At 35.2% G+C, this 23,236-nt stretch overlaps 2 protein-coding genes across 2 annotated transcripts in view; one reads left to right on the forward strand and one right to left on the reverse strand.

The window, feature by feature from the left end:
* The window catches only part of LOC117905492, a 24,658-nt gene extending 23,095 nt beyond the window's left edge, over window positions 1-1,563 (reverse strand). The window contains exons 1-2 of the mRNA XM_034818402.1: window positions 1,528-1,563; window positions 691-1,111 (exon numbers count right to left, since the gene is read on the reverse strand). Coding sequence (XP_034674293.1) covers window positions 691-1,111; window positions 1,528-1,563 — 457 coding nt within the window. The remainder of the gene's footprint in view (window positions 1-690; window positions 1,112-1,527) is intronic.
* Window positions 1,564-3,831: 2,268 nt separating this feature from the next.
* LOC117905493 overlaps window positions 3,832-23,236 on the forward strand; it is a 35,032-nt gene continuing 15,627 nt past the window's right edge. Inside the window, exons 1-2 of the mRNA XM_034818403.1 lie at window positions 3,832-3,837; window positions 20,233-20,937. Of these exons, the coding sequence (XP_034674294.1) occupies window positions 3,832-3,837; window positions 20,233-20,937 (711 nt within the window). The remainder of the gene's footprint in view (window positions 3,838-20,232; window positions 20,938-23,236) is intronic.

Genomic DNA, 23,236 nt, shown 5'->3' on the forward strand with positions numbered 1-23,236 from the left:
ATCACATGTTTACTAATCTATTTTTTTTCAATCAAACCAAATTAAACAAAGATTCATGTTAATCTTACCATTAATAAAATACTTAAGCTAAAATACTTTAATCTTAAATTAATTGTGATTTTTAACTAAACCAGGTTTATAACTAATTACACTCAACTTTTACACAAATTTTACCGCTAATTCTTTTCAGCATACCATTAGGAACCAAAATAAACGAAAATTACAAAATTAAACAACTTGCTTACCTCAAATCTACACTTTCTCTCTCTAGATTCTCTCTCTAACCCAAGTTGCTGCAGGTGAAATGGTGGAAAACGAGCTGCAGCCCCCTTATAAAGGGGTCTCCATGCAACCAAGCACGAGGTGGCAAGCCACATGGCTGCCACCAATCCACCCAAGTAGGAGGTGGCATTCCACTAACTTCAATTTCCCAATTTTGCACTTTAGTCCTTCAAGTTATCAAAAATAAAACCCATAATTGCCCATTAGTCCTATAGGTTTTCATAACCCTAATCAGTCCCTAAGAACCTAATAAGCATGTTTAAGTCATTAACTAATCCCACTTAACCTTAATCAAAGTTTCATTCATAATTAAACATGATTAGCACTAAACTAGTTTTAACATCTAATTAAGCAAGCTTAAAGTTAAGTACTAAAATAATCATTATTGCCTATTTAATTCATTAGTACTAGGTGTTACAATAAAGGTGATGGTGATGGTAACGGTGACGGTGACGGTAATGGTCACAATGATGGTGATGGTAACGGTTACGATGACGATAATGGTAACAGTAACTATCACTATAACGATTATGGTGACGGTAATGGTAATGGTAACAGTAACGATAACTGTAACGGCGGTGACGGTGAGAGTAACTGTTGCAATAATAGTAACAGTATCAATAACAGTAACGATGACGGTAACGGTAACGGTGACAGTAATGGTAACAATGATGACGATAACAATTACGGTAAAGGTAACGGTGATGGTGACGATAAGAGTAACGATGACGGTGATAGTAATGATGTGGGTAACAGTGGTGATAATGGTGACGATAACGATGTCGGTAACGGCGATTGTGACGGTGATGGTAATAGTGACGATGACATCCTAGTGAAGGGAAAGGAAAGGACCAAACGAATAAGTTTTGATAAAAACTAGGATGACATCTCCAGCATGGGAAACTAAATGAACTAAGAATGAAAATAGATAGAACCAAGAATGGTGCTCTAATGATGAGCAATCAAAGGAACAAACTAATATGATTTAAATGAACTAAGAATGAACATAGATAGAACATAGGATGGAATCTCAATGATGCGGAAAAAAAAAAAAAAAAGAACAAAGAAATAAGCTTTAGATGGAATGTAGGATGGCATCGTAATGATGGGAAACCTTAGGAGGCAAGAATGAACATAGATAGAGCCTAGCATGGCATGAAATGATTAGAAAGCAAAGGAATAAACGAATAAGTGTGGATAAAACCTAGATTTGCTTCCCAATGATTGGAAACATAAGGAACTTACAATGAGCAATAGACAGAACCTAGGATGGGGTCCCATGATGAGAAACCAATGGAACAAATGAACAACCATAGATAGAGCTTAGGATGACTTCCCAATGATTGGAAATCGAAGGAACTAACAAAGAACCTATACAGAACGTAGGATGGAATCCCAATGTTTGGATACAAAAAGAACTAAGAAGGAACATAGATAGAAACTACGATGGTGTCACAACGATGAGAAACAATCGACTAATCCTAGGTATAACATAGGATGACATTCCAATGATTGGAAACCAAATGAACAAACATAGATAGAACCTAGGATGGTGTCCTAGTGATGAAAAACAAAAGGAAAAAAAATTAATAAGAAACTAGGCTAACATCACAATCATGGAAAACTAAAGAACCTAAGGGCGATGATATATAGATCCAAGAATGGTGTCCCAATGATGATGAGTCAAAAGAACAAATGAATAAGCTTAGATAAAACCTAAGATGGCATCCCAATGATGGGAAATGAAGGGAACTAAGAATGAAAATAGATAGAACCAAGAATAGGGTTCCAATGATGAGCAATCGAATAAGCTTAGATAGAACCTACGTCGGCATCCCAATGATGGGAAACCAATGGAACTAAGAATTAACATAGATAGAACATAAGGTGGTGTCCTAAAGATGATAAATGAATAAGCTTCAGATAGCATCAAGGATGACTTCCCAATGAATGAAAACCAAAGGAAATAACATTGAACATAGACAAAAGCCTCGGATAGCATCAAAATGTTTGGAAACCAAAGGAACAAAGAACAAACATAGATAGAAACTATGATGGAGTCACAACAATGAGAAACCAACGAAACAACTAACTAATCTTAGGTAGAACCTAGGATGGCATCCCAACTATCGGAGACCAAAGGAACTAAAATTGAACATACATAGAACCTTGGATGACGTCCCAATGATGAGAAAGGAAGGGAACAAATGAATAAGCTTGGATAGAATGAAAATAGATAGAAAACAAAATGGCATTCCAATGATGAGCAATCAAAGGAACAAATGAATATGCTTTAGATGAACTAAGAAGGAACGTAGATAGAACATAGGATGGAGTCTCAATGATGAGAACCAAAGGGAGCAAAGAAACAAGCTTAAGATAGAAACTAGGATGGCATCCTAATGATGGGAAACCTTAGGAGGCAAGAATGAACATAGATAAAAGCCTAGGATGGCGTGCTAATTATGAGAAACGAAAGGAACAAACAAATAAGCATGGATAGAACCTAGGATAGCTTCTCAATGATTGGAAATCAAAGGAAGTTACAAAGAGCATAGATAGAGCATAGGATGGGGTCTTAATGATAAGAAATCAAAGGAACAAATGAACAAACCATAGATAGAGCTTAGGATGACTTCCCAATGATTGGAAATCAAAGGAACTAACAATGAACCTATACAGAACGTATAATGGCATCCCAATGTTTGGAAACCAAAGGAACTAAGAACGAACATAGATACAAACTATGATGGCGTCACAATGATGAGAAACAAAAGAAACAATCGACTAATCCTAGGTAGAACATAGGATGACATTCCAATGATTGGAAACCAAATGAATGAAAATTCAACATAGATAGAACCTAGGATGGCGTCCCAGTGATGAAAAACAAAAGGAACAAATAAATAAGCTTTAGATAGAAACTAGAACCTAGGATGGCATCCCAATGATGGGAAACCAATGGAACTAAGAATGAACATAAGGTGGTGTCCTAAAGATGAGAAACAAAAGGAAGAAACGAATAAGCTTAGATTGAACCTTGGATGGCTTAGATGAACAAAAGGAACTGATAATGTGCATAGATTAAACCTATGATTACGTCCCAATGTTGAGAAACCAAACGAATAAACGAATAACCGTAGATAGAACCCATAATGACTTCCCAATGAATGGAAATCATAGCAAATAACATTGAACATAGACAAAAACCATGGATAGTATCCAAATGTATGGAAATCAAAGGAACTAGGAACAAACATAGGTAGAAACTAGGATGTTGTCAGAACGATGAGAAACCAAAGAAACAACTGACTAATCTTAGATAGAACCTAGGATGCCATCCCAACTATCGGAAACCAAAGGAACTAAAATTGAACATACATAGAACCTAGGATGACGTCCTTGTGATGAGAAAGCAAAGGAATAAACGAATAAGCTTAGATAAAACCTATGATGAACTTAGAATGAACATAGGATGAGTCTCAATGATGAGAACCGAAAGGAGCAGAGAAATAAGCTTTAGATGGAAATTAGGATGGCATCCTAATGATGGGGGTTAGCAGTTTATCAGTTGTGAAAGGATGGATGAGGGAAAGCAAAGATGAAACTGTCAAACACATACATACATGTTTGACATGATTGCATATTTATTAATGATTATAAAATGTTTATCATGCACGCTATTATACGTTTAATTCAAGGTTTTTATGGGTATGTCTAGGATGGTTATAAACTTTCCTATTGAGTTGTGAACTCACCCTATCCCTTCCACCTTTAGATGCAGGTCAGAAGACCAATGTTCGAAATAATGCTTGAGCATTGCTTTACTGTTGATTGGATGTTGTTTGCTCGCATTGAAAGTGTTTTGAGACTTTCCCTTTGTGTTAAAGACTGAATCTTTTTTTAGGAATGACGTAATATATATATTTGTCAGGTACACTTGTAGCATGAGCCACCCATAGTGAACCATGGGGTTTTGGTATATATAAATTAATGTAGTACAAGTTTCTTTTGTAAAACGAATTACATTTTGTTAACTAAATGTTACAAAGATTAATATAGGATGTACTCTTTATAACAGGTTTTGCATATTCTCTTTTTGCACAAAATCAAGCAGAAACTCGGCATTTAAATTTTTGTATCCCCATATTTTTTTTAGAGCACTTCTACTATATTTGAGCATCAATTATAAAGTTTGAAAAAAAAAACAAAAAACAGGGGTGTGACAGATTCGCAACGATGGGAAACAAAAGGAAGTTTCGATGAGCATAGATTTAACCTAGGATGGCATCTCAATGATGATAAACCAAATGAAAAAACATATAACCTTAGAGAGAACCTAGGATGACTTCACAATAATAGGTAACCAAAGAAAATGACATTGAACATAGACACAAACCTCGGATAGAATCCAATTGTTTGGAAACCAAAGGAAGTAAAAACGAACACAGGCAGAAACTTGGCTAGCATCACAACGATGAGATAAGAAAGAAATAACTGACTAAGCTTAGCTAGAACCAGTATGGCATCTCAATGATCAAAATAAATAAGGAACCAAAATTGAACAGAAGTAGAACCTAGGATGATGTCCTAGTGATGGGAAAGGAAATGAATAAATGAATAAGTTTAGATAAAAACTGGGATGACATCTCTTGCATGGAAAACTAAAGGAACTGATAATGAAAATAGATAGAACCAAGAATGGCATTCTAATGATGAGCAAACGAAAGAACAAATGAGTATGCTTTAGATGAACTAAGAATGAACATAGGATGGAGTCTCAATGATGAGAAACAAAAGGAACAAAGAAATAAGCTTTAGATGGAAAGTAGGATGGCATCCTAATGATGGAATCCCAATGTTTGGAAACCAAAGGAACTAAGAACGAACATAGATACAAACTGCGATGGCGTCAAAAGAATGAGAAACGAAAGAAATAATCGACTAATCCCAGATAGAACATAGGCATTCCAATGATTGGAAACCAAATGAATGAAAATTCAACATAGATAGAACCTAGGATGGCATCCCAAAGAAGAAAAACAAAAGGAACAAATAAATAAGCTTTAGATAGAAACTAAAACCTAGGATGGCATCCCAATGATCTAAAACCAATGGAACTAAGAATGAACATAGACATAATATAAGGTAGTGTCCTTAAGATGAGACACGAAAGAAAGAAACGAATAAGCATAGATTGAACCTATGATTACGTTCCTATGTTAAGAAACCAAAAGAATAAATGAATAACCATAGATAGATCCTACAAAGCAATTGTAGGAACAATCGAATATGCTTTAGATGAACAAAGAATGAACATATGATGAGTCCCAATGATGAGAACCAAAAGGAGCAGAGAAATAAGTTTTAGATGGAAACTAGGATTGCATCCTAATGGTGGGAAACCTTAGGAGGCAAGAATTAACGTAGATAAAGCCTAGGATAGCATGCTAATGATGAGAAACGAAAGCAACAAACGAATAAGCATGGATGGAACCTAGGAAAGCTTCTCAATGATTGGAAACTGAAGGAACTTACAATGAGCATAGATAGAGCCTAGGATGACTTCCCAATGATTGACAAATTAAGGGAACAAATGAACAACCATAGATAGAGCCTAGGATGACTTCCCAATGATTGAAAATAGGAGGAACTAACAATGAACCTATAGAACGTAGGATGGCATCCAAATGTTTGGAAACCAAAGGAACTAAGAACGAACATAGACAGAAACCATGATGGCGTCATAGTGACGAGAAACGAAATAAACAATCGACTAATCCTTGGTAGAACATAAGATCAAATTCTAATGATTGGAAACCAAATTAACAAAAATTCCACATAGTTAGAACCTAGGATGATGTTCCGGTGATGAAAAACAAAAGGAACGAAGAAATAAGCTTTAGATAAAAACCTAGTATAGAAACAAGGATGGCATCCCATTGATGGTGTCACAACGATGAGAAGCCAAAGAAACAACCGACTAATCTTAGGTAGAACCTAGGATGGCATGCCAACAATAACCAAAGTAACTAAAATTGAACATACATAGAACCTAGGATGAGGTCCCAATGATAAGAAACAAAAGGAACAAATGAATAAGCTTAAATAGGACCTAGGATCAGATCCTAATGATAGGACACTAAAGGAACTAAGAATGAAAATAGATAGAACTGAGATTGACGTTCCAATGATGAGCAATCAAAGGATGACATCCCAATGGTGGGAAACTGAAGGATCTAACAATGAACATAGATAAAAACTAGGATGTTACCCCAACTATTAGAAACTAGGATGGCATTGGAACGAGGAGAATATATATAGAACCTAGGATGGCATCGTAGTGATGTGAAACCAAAGTAACTACGAATGAATATATATAGATTGTAGGATGGTGTCACATTGATAACCAACCAAAGGAATGAAGAAATAAAAACCGGATGACATCCTAATGAATGGGAACCTTAGGAAGTAAGAATGAACAAACATAGAACCTAGAATGGCATTGCAATAATAGGAAACTAGGGATCAAATAATTTATCTTAGATAAAATCTATGATGACTTCGCAATAATTGGAAACCAAAGGAACTATCAAAGATCATAGAAAAAAACTAGGATGGCATCTAAATGTTTGGAACCCAAAGGAATTCAAAACAAGCATACGTAGAAACTTGGATGGCATCGCAATGATGAGAAACTAAACAAATAACCTTAGATAGATCCTTGGATGGCTTCCCAATGATTTGAAACTAAAGGAACTAAAAGTAAACGTAGCCAGAACCTAGGATGGATTCCAAATGTTGGGAAACAAAAGGAACTGAGAACGAACATAAATAGAAACTAGGGTGGCGTTTCAATAATGAGAAACCAAAGAAACAACCAGCTAAGCTAAGGAAGAAACCTAAGATTGCATCTCCACGATCATAAACTAAAGGAACTAACTTTGAACATAGATGAAGCTAGAAAGGCGTCCCGGTGATGGCAAACCAGAAGAAAAAACGACTAAGCTTAAATAGAAACTAGGATGGCATCCCAATGAAAGGAAACCAAAGGAATTAAAATTGAACATAGATAGAACCTACAATAGCATCCTAGTGAAGATAAACCAAAGGAACTAAGATGGGAAACTAAGGAAACTTAGAATAAACATAGATAAAGCCAAGAAAGGCATTCCAATGATAAGAACAAACATGAGCCTACATAGAACCTAGGATGACATCCCAATGATGGGAAACCTTAGGAAGTAAAAATGGACACATAGAACCTAGAATGTTGTCCAAATGATGGTGGGACCTAGAACGACATCTCAATGATGAGAAAGCAAAGGAACTAAGAACAAACATAGATAGAAACTAGGATGGTGTCGTAAGGAGCAGAAAGCAAAGGAAAAAACAAATAAGCTTAAATTGAAGCTAGGATGGCCTCACAACGATGAGAAAGCAAAGGAAGAAACGAATAATCTTGCATTCAACCTAGCAGGGCTTCCCAAAAATTTTGTATCAAAGGAACTAAAATTAAGCACAAATAGAACCTAGGATGACATCTCAATGATGAGAAACAAAAACAACAAAGAAATAAGCTTAAATTGAAACTAGGATGGCATCCCATTGACGGAAAACCTTAGGAAGTTAGAATAACCAATGATAGAACCTAGGATGGCATCCTAATTATGAGAAACTAATGGAACAAACAATGAACATAGGTTGAACCTAGGATTGCATCCAAATGTTTGGAACCCAAAGGGACTAAGAACAAACCTAGATAGAAACTAGGATGACATCACAATGATGAGAAACATAACAAATGACCAACTAAACTTTGGTAGAACCTAGGATGGTATGCAGACGATCGGACACAAAATTAACTCAAATTGGATATAGATAGAACCTACAATGATGTCCTTGTGATGAGAAATCAGAGGAACAAATGAATAAACTTATATTAAAACTACGATTGTAACACCTAGTACTAATGAATTAAATAAGCAATAATGATTATTTTAGTACTTAACTTTAAGCGAGCTTAATTAGATGTTAAAACTAGTTTAGTGTTAATCATGTTTAATTATGAATTAAACTTTGATTAAGGTTAAGTGGGATTAGTTAATGAATTAAGCATGCTTATTAGGTTCTTAGGGACTGATTAGGGTTAGGAAAACTTGAAGCACTAATGGGCAATTATGGGTTTTATTTTTTATAACTTGAAGGACTCAAGTGCAAAATTGGGAAATTGAAGTTAGTGGAATGCCACATCCTACTTGGGTGGATTTGTGGTAGCCATGTGGCCTTCCACCTCATGCTTGGCAGCATTGAGACCCCTTTAAAAGGGGTTGCAGCTCGTTTTCCACCAGTTCACTTGCAGCAACTTGGGTTAGAGAGAGGATCTAGAGAGAGAAAGTGTAGATTTGAGGTAAGCAAGTTATTTAATTTTGTAATTTTCGTTTATTTTGGTTCCTAATGGTATGCTGAAAAGAATTAATGGTAAAATTTGTGTAAAAGTTGAGTGTCATTAGCTATAAACCCGTTTTAGTTAAAAAATCACAATTAATTAAAGATTAAAGTTTTTATTAATGGTAAGATCAGCATGAATCTTTGTTTCATTTGGTTTGATTGAAAAACATATATTAGTAAACATGTGATTAATTAGGTTATTTGGACACTTGGGATTTGTTAATAGGTTAGGCACTAAGAAATTCAAAAGAATTAGTGTTTGGTAATTTAATTGGGGAATATGAGAATTGAAAAAAATTAATAATAGAAAGTTGTTAAAAATTAGTAAGAAAGGAAATTTTCAAAAGTTTTAATTGAATAACTAATAATGGTTAGGAAACCTAAATGATGTTGTTTCATTTCAGTTCCTCGTAATAGGCAAAGATTGCCTACATAGAAGAAATACAAAAAGGAAACTGGTGTATATGATTTCTTTCCTTAAATCATTTGTTGGAATTTCATGTTATTTTTATGATTTCATAAATTCTTAATGTGTCATTGCATTAAAATGTTACCATGATATTGGAACGTATATTGGTATGAAGATTCATGGTTCGTGGTGTGGTTGCATTGCAAGAAGGATATGGAATTATCACGGATGATATTCAAAGAATTGATTGGTGGGAAGTGTTTATGTCATGCTACAGGCATTATCATTTGACATATTGTTTATGTGGGACCGTGGGTCCTTGGGTGAAAGTCCCTAAAGCCCTCGAGGAAGACACTCCGATGTGGGTGTATGGGGTTGGTCCTATCCCTGGATTTTAGTCCCTAAAGAGACAACGTTGGTCCTACCCTTGGGTATGAGTCCCAAAAGACACAGGGTATGACTTGCCCTTTTGTGATGTCACAGAATAGTCATTATTAGATTGATTGAGTATCTTGTGGAGCATTGATATCTGATGTATAGATTGGTGGGGGTTAGCAATTTATCAGTTCTGAAAGGATGGATGAGGAAAAGCAAAGATGAAACTAGCAACACATGCATACATGTTTGACATGATTACACATTTGTTAGTGGTTATAAAATGTATATCATAAATGCTATTAAACGTTTAATTCAAGGTTTTTAAGGATATGCTTAGGATGGTTATAAACTTTTCTACTGAGTTGTGAACTCACCCCATCCCTTCCACCATTAAATGCAGGTTAGAAGACCTATGCAGGAAATAATGCTTGAGCAATGCTTTACTGTGATTGTCCATGTTGTTTGCTCGCATTGAAAGTCTTTTGAGGCCTTGTGTTTTGTATCAAAGAATGAATCTTTTTGTAGGAATTATGTTATATATATATATTTGTCAAGTAAACTTGTAGTATGGGCTACCCATAGTGAACAGTGGGGTTTAGGTATATGTAAATTAATGTAGTACAAGTTTCGTTTGTGAAACAAACATATTTTACTAACTAATAGTCAAAAAGTTTAACATAGGATGTACTCTTTATAACAAGTTTTGCGTATCCTCTTTTTGAACAAATTCAAGCAAGAACTCAACATTTTAATATTTGTATCCCCATATTTTTTAGAGCAGTTGTACTGTATTTGAGTATCAATTGTTTAGTTTGAATAACAAAAAAAACTAGGGTGTGACAAGGATAGTAACCCAATGACGGGTAACTAAAGGAACAAAGAATGAACAGAGATAGAATCAAGAATTATGGTCCAATGATGAGCAATCAAAAGAAAAAACGAATTAGCTTAAATAGAACCTAGGGTGGCATCTCAATAATGTGAAACTAAACAAACTAAGAATGAAAATGAAAAGAACTATGAATGGCATTTCAATGATGAGCAATCTCGGGAACAAATTATTATGTTTAGATAAAACCTAGGATGGCATCCTAGTTATGGGTTGAAGGATGAGAGATACCCTAAACAAACTTAAGGAAGGGGGATGCCCTAAACGATGCCCTTAATAAACTTAATGATGGGAATTCTCTAAAAAAAGTCAAGGAAGGGGGATGCTCTTAAAAAAGCAATGGAAGAAGAACGTCGTAAATGAACATTATTAAGAAGGGCGATTCACTAATAAGACTCATAGAAAGGGCATGCCACAAACCAACTCTACTAAAGGGGGATGCCCAATCCCAACAAAAGCGGTTATGCTAAAAAACCTCAAGAAATGGAGTTGCGCTAAACAAACTACTGGATGGGGATGCCCTACTACACTAGAGGAAGTGGGAGTCTGCTAAGTAATCCCTAGGAAAGGGTTTGCCCTAAAAGAATTGAACGAAGGTTGGTCGTCTAAACAAACTCTAGGAAAGGGAATGAATTAAAATTCTCCATGAAGATGGATGAACTAAGAAACTAAAGGAAGACTGACGTACTAAAGTAAATCAAGGTAGTTTGATTGCCCAATGAAGAGGAATGTCCTAAATAAACTCAATGAAGGGGATGCACGAAAACAACACAAGGAAGCAAGATGTCCTGAACAAACTAAAGGAATAGGGCATACCCTTAAACAAACTCATAGGATGGTGTCCTAATTATGAGAAACCAAAGGAACATACGAATAAGCTTAGATAGTTCACAATGATGGGAAACCAAAGGAAAGAACAATGAACATAGGACGAACCTAGGATTGCATCCAAATGTTTGGAACCCAAAGGAACTAAGAACAAACCTAGATAGAAACTAGGATGACATCACAATGATGAGAAACATGACAAACTACCAACTAAGATTAGGTAGAACCTAGGATGGTATCCAAACGATCGGACACAAAATTAACTCAAATTGGATATAGATAGAATCGACAATGACGTCCTTATGATGAGAAATAAAAGGAAGAAACGAATAAACTAAGATTAAAACTAGGATAGTAACCCAATGACGGGTAACTAAAGGTACTAAGAATGAATAGAGATAGAACCAAGAATTATGGCATAGTGAGGAGTAATCAAAAGAACAACCGAATTAGCTTAGATAGAACCTAGAATGGCATCTCAATGATGTGAAACTAAACAAACTAAGAATGAAAATGAAACGAACTATGAATGGCGTTCCAATGATGAGCGATCTCAGGAACAAATGATTATGTTTAGAGAGAACCTAGGATGACATCCTGATTATGGTGTGAAGGACGAGGGATACCCTAAAAAAACTTAAGGAAGTGGGACGCAAAGGAACTAAAGAACAAACCTAGATAGAAACACATCACAATGACGAGAAACATAACAAACAACCAACTAGGCCTAGGATGGTATGCAGATGATTGGACACAAAATTAACTCAAATTGGATATAGATAGAACCTTGGATGATGTCCTAGTGATGAGGAATAAGAGGAACAAATGAATAAACTTAGATTAAAACTAGGATAGTAACCCAATGACGGGGAACTAAAGGAACTAAGAATGAACAGAGATAGAACCAAGAATTATTATCCAATGATGAGCAAGTAAAAGAACAAAGGAAATAGCTTAGATAGAACCTACGACGACATCTCAATGATATGAAACTAAACAAACTATGAATGGCGTTCTAATGATGAGCAATCTCGGGAACAAATGATTATGTTTAGATAGAACCTAGGATGACATCCTGATTATGGGGTGAAGGACAAGGGATACCCTAAACAAACTTAAGGAAGTGGGATGCCCTAAACGATGCCCTTAATAAACTTAATGAAGGGAATTCTCAAAACAAAGTCAAGGAAGGGGGATGCTCTAAGCAAATTTGAGTAAGCGAGATGCCCTTAAAAATCCAATGGAAGAAGAACGTCGTAAATGAACATTAAGAAGTGGGATTCACTAGTAAGACTCGTAGAAAGAGCATGCCATAAATGAACTCTACCAAAAGGGGCGTTTGCGCTAAACAAACTACTAGATGGGGATGCCCTAAACGATGCCCTTAATAAACTTAATGAAGGGAATTCTCAAAACAAAGTCAAGGAAGGGGGATGCTCTAAGCAAATTTGAGTAAGCGAGATGCCCTTAAAAATCCAATGGAAGAAGAACGTCGTAAATGAACATTAAGAAGTGGGATTCACTAGTAAGACTCGTAGAAAGAGCATGCCATAAATGAACTCTACCAAAAGGGGCGTTTGCGCTAAACAAACTACTAGATGGGGATGCCCTAAACGATGCCCTTAATAAACTTAATGAAGGGAATTCTCAAAACAAAGTCAAGGAAGGGGGATGCTCTAAGCAAATTTGAGTAAGCGAGATGCCCTTAAAAATCCAATGGAAGAAGAACGTCGTAAATGAACATTAAGAAGTGGGATTCACTAGTAAGACTCGTAGAAAGAGCATGCCATAAACGAACTCTACCAAAAGGGGCGTTTGCGCTAAACAAACTACTAGATGGGGATGCCCTACTACACTAAAGGAAGTGGGAGTCTGCTAAGTAATCCCTAGGAAAAAGGGTATGCCATAAAAGAATTGGAGGAAGTTGGTTGGTCTAAACAAACTCTAGGAAAGGGAATGAATTAAACATCTCCATGAAAATGGATGATCTAAAAAACTGAAGGAAGGGTGATGGACTAAAGTAAATCAAGGTAGTTTCATAGCTTAATGAAGAGAAATGTCCTAAAAAAAATAGTGGAATGTGAATACCCTAATAACACTTGAGGAAAGAGGATGCCCTAAATAAACTCAATGAAGGAGAATACCCTAAACAGACTTAAGGAAGAGGATGCGCAGAAACAACTCAAGGAAGGCGGATGTCCTGAATAGGGCATACCCTTAAACAAACTTATAGGATTGCGTCCTAATTATGAGAAACCAAAGGAACATACGAATAACCTTAGATAGTTCATAATGATGGGAAACCAAAAGAACGAACAATGAACATAGGCCGAACCTAGGATTGCATCCAAATATTTGGAACCCAAAGGAAATAAGAACAAACCTATATAGAAGCTAGGATGACATCAGCATGATGAGAAACATAACAAATAACCAACTAAGCTTAGGTTGAACCTGTATGTAGATGATCAGACAGAAAATTAACTCAAATTGGATATAGATAGAACCTAAGACGACGTGCAAGTGATAAGAAATAAGAGGAACAAACAAATAAACTTAGATTAAAACTAGGATAGTAACCCAATGACGGGTAACTAAAGGAACTAAAAATGAATAGAGATAGAACCAAGAATTATGGTCCAATGATGAGCAATCAAAAGAACAAACGAATTAGCTTAGATATAACCTAGGGTGGCATCTCAATGATGTGAAACTAAACAAACAAAGAATGAAAATGAATAGAACTATGAATGGCATTCCAATAATAAGCAATCTCGGGAACAAATGATTTTGTTTAGATAGAATCTAGGATGACATCCTGATTATGGGGTGAAGGACAAGGGATACCCTATACAAACTTAAGGAAGTGGGATGCCCTAAATGATGCCCTTAATAAACTTAATGAAGGGAATTCTCAAAACAAAGTGAAGGAAGGGGGATGCTCTAAGCAAATTAAAGTGGGATGCCCTTAAAAAGGCAATGGAAGAAGAACATCGTAAATGAACATTAAGAAGGGGGATTCACTAATTCTCATAGGAAGGGCATGCCACAAACAAACTCTACCAAGGGGGATGCCCAATCCCAACAAAAGCAGTTGTGCTAGAAAACCTTAAGAAATGAAGTTGCGTTGAAACACCTACTGGATGGGGATGCCCTACTACACTAAAGGAAGTGGGAGTCTACTAAGTAATCCCTTGGAAAAAGGGTATGGCCTAAAAGAATTGAAGGAAGTTGGTTGGTCTAAACAAACTCTAGGAAAGGGAATGAATTAAACATCTCCATGAAGATGGATGATATAAAAAACTGAAGGAAGGGTGATGGACTAAAGTAAATCAAGGTAGTTTCATAGCCCAATGCAGAGAAATGTCCTAAAAAAATAGAGGAATGTGAATATCCTAATAACACTCGAGGAAAGAGGATGCCTTAAATAAACTCAATGAAGGGGAATACCCTAAACAAATTTATGGAAGGGGATGCCCGAAAACAACTCAAGGAAGGAGGATGTCCTGAACATACTCAAGGAATAGGGCATAACCTAAACAAACAGAAGGAATAGGAATTCTACAAAGAAACTATGGGATGGGGAGGAGGAGATGCCTTAGCAACATTCAAGAAAATGGGATGATCTAAACATAGATAAGGAAGGTGGATGCCATAAATTAACTGAATGAAGGGGGACTTCTTAAACAAAATAATGGAAAAAGATGCCTTATTAAGACTCAATGAAATCACATTCCCTAAATGAACTCAAGGAATGTCTATGTAGGTGATATTTACCTATTACAAGGAATTGAAATAAAACAACATAATTTAGGTTTCATAACCATTTAAATTTATTCAATTAAACTTTATGAAATTTTCCTCTCTTACTAATTTTTAACAACTTACTGTTATTAATTTTTAATTCTCATATTCTCCAATTAATTACCAAGTACTAATTGTTTTGATTTTTTTCCTTAAAGCCTAACCCATTAACAAGTCCCAAATGTCTAAATTTTAATCACATGTTTACTAATCTATAATACTTAAGCTAAAACACTTTAATCCTTAATTAATTGTGATTTTTAACTAAAACAAGTTTATAGCTAATTACACTCAACTTTTACACAAATTTTACCATGAATTTGTTTCAACATACCATTAGGAACCAAAATAAACAAAAATTACTAAATTAAACAACTTGCTTACCTCAAATCTTCACTTTCTCTCTCTAACCCAATCTGCTACAGGTGAAATGCTACAAAACAAGCTACAGGCCCCTATAAAGGGTCTCCATGCAGCCAAGTAAGAGGTGGCAAGTCACATGGCTGCCACCAACCCCAACTTTCCATAATTGCACTTTAGTCCTCCAAATTAACCAATATTAAACTTACTTGCCCATTAGTCCTTTAGGTTTTCATAACTCTAATCAGCCCCTAAGAACCTAATAAGCATGCTTAAGTCATTAATCCCATATAACCTTAATCAAAGTTTAATTCATAATTAAACAAGATTAGCACTAAACTAGCTTTAACATCTAATTAAGCACGTTTAAAGTTAAGTACTAAGATAATCATTATTGCCTATTTAATTCATTAGTACTAGGTATTATAGAATCCATCCAAAGTTCAATCTATTCTTATTCATTTCTTTCTTTTGTTTCTCATCTTTAGGAGACCACCTTATGTTCTATCTATGTTCATTTTTAGTTCCATTGGTTTCCCACCGTCAGGATGTCGTTTTAGATAAATCTAAGCTTATTCGACTGCTCATCATTGGAACCCCATTCTTATGTCCTTTCGTTTCTCATCATCATTGGGTCACCATTCATGGATCCATCTATCTTCGTCCTTAGCTTCTTCAGTTTTCCATCATTATGATGTAATTGTTTTTTCCTTTGGTTTGCCATAATCGGGACAACTTTCTATGATCAAAGTTAGTTCCTTTAGTTTTTTATCATGGAGATGCAATCTTAGGTTTCTACCTCAACTTAGCTGGTTGTTTCTTTTGGTTCTCATTGTTGAAATGCCACCCTAGTTTCTATCTATGTTCGTTCTTATTTCCTTTGATTTCCCTACATTTGGATTCCGTCTTAGGTTTTGGCTATGTTTATTATTAGTTCCTTTAGTTTCGAATCATTGGGAAGCCATCCAAGGATCTATCTAAGGTTATTTGTTTAGTTTCTCATCATTGTGACACGATCCTAGTTTCTATGTATGTTTGTACCTAATTCCTTTGGGTTCCAAACATTTGGATGCCATCCTAGGTTTTGTCTATGTTCATTGATAGTCCTTTGGTTTCCAATTATTGTGAAGTCATCATAGGTTCTATCTAAGGTAAATTATTTGTTCCCTAGTTTCATTTTGTTGCATTGGCATTCTAGGTTCTATGTTTGTTCATTCTTACTTCCTAAGGTTCCCATTCATTAGGATGTGATCCAAGTTTTTATGTCTTCTTATTTTTTCATTCCTTTGGTTGTTGATCAATGTGACGCCATCCAACAATCTATATATATTCATTTGTAGTTACTTTGGTTTCACATCACTAGGATGCCATCCTAGGTTCTATCTAATCTTATGCGTATGTTCCTTTGCTTTCTCCTCGTTTCGATGCCATCTTAGTTCCTTTGGTTTCTAATTTTTAAGGCAACATCCTAGTTTCTATCTATTTTCATTGTTGCTTCCTTCGGTTTCCCACCATTGGGATGTCATCCTTTGATTGCTCATCATTGGAATGTCAATCTTAGTTCTATCTATTTTCATTCTTGGTTCCTTTAGTGTCCTATAATTAGGATGTGATCCTTTAAGCTTATTCATTTGTTCCTTTTGTTCTCATCACTGGGACGTTATCCTAGGTTCTATGTATGTTCAATTTTAATTACTTTGGTTTCCGATAGTTGGGATGCCATCCTAGGTTATACCTAAGATTAGTCAATTGTTTCTTTGGCTTCTCATCGTTGTTGCACCATCAATGGGATATCTGCCTTCCTAGTTTCTATCCAAGGTTTTTTTCTATGTTCAATGTTATTTCCTTTGGTTTCAATCTAAAGCTTATTTCTTTGTTCCTTTTTTTTTTTTCATCATCAGAACGCCATCCTAGGTTCTAACTATGTTGAATTTGTTCATTTGGTTTCCAATCATTAGAATGTGATCCTATGTTCTACCAAAAGGATTAGTCGATTGTTTCTTTCATTTCTCATCGTAGTTTCTGTTTATGTTCATTCTTAGTTCCTTTGGTTTCCTAACATTTGGATGCCATCCTACGTTCTATATAGGTTCATTGTTGGTTCCTCTGATTTTTAATCATTGGGAAGTCATCCTAAGCTCTATATATGGTTTTTCATTTGTTCCCTTGATTTCTCATCATTAGGATCCCGTCCTCGGCTCTATTTATGCTCAGTGTAACTTCCTTCGGTTTCCAATCATTGAGAAGCTATCGTGGGTTCTATCCATGCTTTATCTATGTTCCTTTCGTTTCTCATCATTAGCATGCCATCCTAGGTTTTATCTATGTTCATTCTTGCCTCCTAAGGTTTCCCATCATTGAGACTCATCCTATGTTCATTTTGAGTTCATCCTAGGTTTTATCTAAGCTTATTTGTTTATTCCTTTGCTTTCTCATCACAAGGACGTCATCCTAGGTTCTACCTAAGATTAGTCGGTTATTTCTTAGGTTTCTCATCATTGTGACAGCATCCTAGTTTCTACCTATGTTCATTCCTAGTTCCTTTGATTTCCAAATATTTCGATACTATCCATGGTTTTTGTCTATGTTCAATGTTATTTCCTATGATTTCCATTCATTGGGAAGTCATTGTAGGTTCTATCTACGGTTATTCGTTTATTCTTTCGGTTTCTCAACATTGGGACGTAATTATAGGTTCAATCTATGCACATTATAAGTTCCTTTTGTTCATCTAAGCCATCTAAGGTTCAATCTAAGCTTATTCGTTTCTTCCTTTCGTTTCTCATCTTTAGGACACCACCTTATGTTTTATCTATGTTCATTCTTAGTTCCATTGGTTTCCCATCATTGGGATGCCATCCTAGGTTCTAGTTTCTATCTAAAGCTTATTTATTTGTTCCTTTTGTTTTTCATCATTGGGACGCCATCCTAGGTTCTATCTATGTTGAATTTTTGTTATTTGGTTTCCAATACCTAGGATTAGTTGATTGTTTCTTTCGTTTCTCATCATTGTGACGCCAACGTAGTTTGTATCTTTGTTCGTTCTTAGTTCCTTTGGTTTCCAAACATTGGGATGCCATCATATGTTTTGTATAGGTTCATTTGTTCCTTTGATTTCTCGTCATTGAGACCCCATCCTAGGCTCTATCTATGCTCTTTGTAACTTCCTTTGGTTTCCAATCATTGAGAAGCTATCCTAGGTTCTATCCATGCTTATTTGTTTGTTCCTTTTTTTTCTCATAATTAGCACGCCATCCTAGGCTTTATCTATGTTCATTCTTGCCTCCTAAGGTTTCCCATCATTAGGATGCCATCCTAGTTTCCATCTTAAGCTTGTTTCTTTGCTCCTTTTGGTTCTCATCATTGAGACTCCATCCTATGTTCTATCTACGTTCATTCTTAGTTCATCTAAAGCATATTCATTTGTTCCTTTGATTGCTCATCATTGGAATGCCATTTTGTTTTTTATCTATTGTCATTCTATCCAAGCTTATTCGTTTGTTCCCTTCCTTTCTCATCACTGGGACGTCATCCAAGGTTCTATGTATGTTCAATTTTAGTTCCTTTGGTTTCCGATAGTTGGGATGCCATCCTAGGTTCTACCTAAGTTGTTTCTTTGGTTTCTCATTTTTGTGACTCCATCCTAGTTTCTATCTATGTTTGTTCTTCGTTCCTTTGGTTTCCAAACATTTTTATGCTATCCGAGGCTTTTGTCTATGTTCAATGTTATTTCCTTTGGTTTTCATTCATAGGGAAGTCATCCTAGATTCTATCTATGTTAATTCTTAGTTCCATTGGTTTCCCATCATTGGGATGCCGTCGCAGGTTCTATCTAAGCTTATTTGATTGCTCATCATTGGAACCCTATTCTTGGTTCTATCTATTTTCATTCTTAGTTCCCTTCGTTTCCCATCATTGGGATGCCATCTTAGGTTTTATCTAAGCTATTCATTTGTTCTTTTGACTCATCATCATTGGGACACCATTCTTGGATCTATATATCATTGTCCTTAGGTTCTTTAGTTTTCCATGATTGTGATGTCAGCCTAGTTTCTATCTAAAGCTTTTTTTTTTTTTTTCCTTTTGTTTTTCATCACTGGGACACCATCCTAGGTTCTATCTATGTTTGTTCATTTGGTTTCCAATCATTGGAATGTCATCCTATGTTATAGTTAGGATCAGTCGATTGTTTCTTTTGTTTCTCATTGTTGTGACACCATCATAGTTTCTATCTATGTTCCTTCTTAGTTCCTTTCATATCCAAACATTGGGATTCCATCCTACGTTCTGTATAGGTTCTTTGTTAGTTCCTTCGATTTCCAATCATTGGGAAGTCATCCTAAGCTCTATCTATGGTTGTTCATTTGTTCCATTGGTTTCTCATCATTGGGACCCCATCCTAGGTTCTGTCTATTGCTGATTGTAAGTTCCTTTGGTTTCCAATCATTGGGAAGCAATCCTAGGTTTTATCCACACTTATTAGTTTATTCCTTTGGTTTCTAATCATTTCACGCCATCCTAGGCTTTATCTATGTTCATTCTTGTCTCCTAAGGTTTCCCATCAGTACGATGCCATCCTACATTCCATCTAAAGCTTATTTCTTTGTTCCTTTTTTTTTCGCATCATTGAGATTCCATCCTATGCTCTATCTATGTTCATTCTTAGTTCATTTAAATCATATTAGTTTGTTCCTTTGATTGCTCATCATTAGAGCGCCATTCTTGGTGCTATCTATTTTCATTCTTAGTTCATTTAGTTTCCCATGCTGGAGATGTCATCCTAGTTTTTATCAAAACTTATTCGTTTGTTCCTTTCCTTTCCCTTCACTAGGATGTCATCGTCACTGTCACCGTTACCATCACCATTATCACCACTGTTACCGACATCGTTACCATCATTGTTACCGTTCTCATCATCATTACTATTACCGAAATCGTTACCGTTCCCGTCATCATTACTGTTACCAAAATCGTTACCATTATTGCAACAGTTACTGTCACCATCACCGTTATTGTTACTGTTATCATAATCGTTACTGTCACCATTATTGTCAACGTCACCGTTACCGTCACCATCACTGTTATTGTCACTATTACCATTACCGTCACCGTTATCGTTATCGATATCGTCACCATTATCGTTACTATTATTGTTACCGTTCGCGATACCGTTACTATCACTGTCATCGTCACAATCACAGTTACCGTCATCGTTACCATTACCATTACGATTATCGCCACCGTTACCGTTATTGTTAATGTTATCGTCATAGTCACTGTTACCGAGGCCGTGATTGTTATTTTATCCATTACAATAACCGTCATCGTTATTATCACCGTTACTGTTACTATTACCATCACTGTTACCATGGACGTTACCGTTACCGTTACTGTTACCGTCAATGTTACGGTTATCGTCATCGTAACCGTTACCATCACCGTCACCATCATCGTGACCATTACTATCACCGTTACCATCATCGTGACCATTACCTTTATTGTCACAGTTACCATCACCATCACCGTCAAATTTATTGTAACGCCTAGTACTAATGAATTAAATAGGCAATAATGATTATTTTAGTACTTAACTTTAAACTTGCTTAATTAGATGTTAAAACTAGTTTAGTGCTAATCATATTTAATTATGAATTAAACTTTGATTAAGGTTAAGTGGGATTAGTTAATGACTTAAACATGCTTATTAGGTTCTTAGGGACTTATTAGGGTTATGAAAACCTAAAGGACTAATGGGCAATTATGGGTTTTATTTTTGATAACTTGAAGGACTAAAGTGCAAATTTGGGAAATTGAAGTTAGTGGAATGCCACCTCCTACTTGGGTTTTGTGTAGGGTTTTGTCAAATCTTCATTCAATATTCCATAACCCATACATCCTCAACCTCAAGTGAAAAGATTACCAAGGCCAAGGACATTCCCATTAGTTTGCGGGCACAAGTTCAAACTTATGCGAATAAAAACAAAGTTTTTGGAAAACCAAAAAGAGAATGCAACTTGTATGAAATGAGTTGCATGTTTTTAAAAGAAAGTGAGATATTTGCCCTAAACCTAAAACAAATTTTCTTTTAAAGTCCTTAAATGATTCAAATCTTGTTGAAAATAATTTAAATTATTTTTAAAAAAAAATGATTTTAGGAGGAGCAAAAAAGGAACAAAGAAAATTAAGAAATTCCAAACAAAAAGACCTAAAAGTTGGGATTTTTTATTCATAACTTAAAAAAAAAATTGAAAAGAAAGGAAAAATCAACTTAGACCTTCTTTTTGGCTACCTTTTCATTCATGATGGAGAAAGGATCTTTTTTTGTAAAAGAAATTTTGACTAAAAAATCAATTAAGTTTTTTTTTTTTTTAAAGAACAAGCTCTCAAAGGTAAATAATCAAACATCATGAATTTTTAACTAAGGTAGCATTCAAAGAACTTTAGAAAATAACTTATGATGAATTTTTAACTAAACTAGCATTCAAGGAACTTTAAAAAAGAATCTAACATGAATCTTTAACCAAACTAGCGTACAAAGAACTTTAAAAAAGAATCTAACATGAATCTTTAACCAAACTAGCATACAAAGAACTTTAAAAAACCAATACAAAAATTCAAACTCCATTATTATCTTTCAAATTTATCTAGAAATTCAAACTCCAAAACTTATATACCCTAAGGGAAAATCTAACAAGTTCATCACCATCATTAATGGGAGATAGAGATTACTTGTCTTAAGGGGCAGAACAAGAGAAATGCCAATCTCACATAAGTACCAAATAGGTTGTTAAAAACAACACTGATTAAACCAATTGCTCTAACAACAAAAGCATTAGTTGATTTACATATTAAGGCAGAGAAGAAAAAAAACACACTTCTTGTCATTGTCGTAGCTCCGAACTTACTAAACCCCACATTATATTATTTCTTAAGAAAACCACAAAAATAATAAGAAACAAACAACTTTTGTAGTGGATTACAAAAATAGAGTTGGCTCTACCACTCTGATTTAGTGCTTCCTTTTTTCCTCTTCTTTTGTTAATAGCCGATTTAAATATTAATTAAAGCATGCAATTTACATAAAGGAAATCCTGGTGGGACCCTTGTTCCCCTTTTCTATTCCTTTTGAGTAAGACACCAAGCTATAGTTGGAAATTGACCTAAATCGCCAGTAACTAACACGGGTTTCAGGTCAACAAACCAAAGCAAACCTGAAGCAAAATAAAGATGCAATCACATTTTAAGACTTCCAACACCCTTATTGAACCCAACCACATAGTGTAACTCATTATTGTGTGAATCACAACAACTATCAACAAAAAAAATATAAACACATCATTTCTTTCCTGTTGCACAGGGTCAATAATGATTGCGTAGGGATGAAAATTTGTTGAAAGTGACAAATCTACCATCAAAGACAAAGCAATTCTACAACACAAATTGCTTAAAATACAATGGCATAAGCGAAGAGTTTTTTTTTACCATATCAATGATTCAATAAGACGACTTTCAATGATTTCTTAACTACAAACTACCACATAAACAAGCTTTTGTTCATTTATTTATATAAGAACCTCTCATACGTGATTTTCACAACTCAAACCTGGGTACAAAGTCAAGTAAAAGAAAACATGAAATCCATAGTCATTCCCACAAAGCAGTAAAAATATATAGGCTGATACTAGATAACAATGAAATCAAGCCAATCTATGAGAAAAAAAAAAGAAAAAAAAAGAAAATTCCGAACAACCCAAATACATTATCTAGTAAGATAAGGATGCAATTGAGCGAAGTAACGTAAAAGAGGAAAAATAAGAGAAAAAAGAATATTATGA

The sequence above is a fragment of the Vitis riparia genome, chromosome 18 (genome assembly GCF_004353265.1).
Source record: "Vitis riparia cultivar Riparia Gloire de Montpellier isolate 1030 chromosome 18, EGFV_Vit.rip_1.0, whole genome shotgun sequence".
Classification (NCBI taxonomy): Eukaryota; Viridiplantae; Streptophyta; class Magnoliopsida; order Vitales; family Vitaceae; genus Vitis; species Vitis riparia.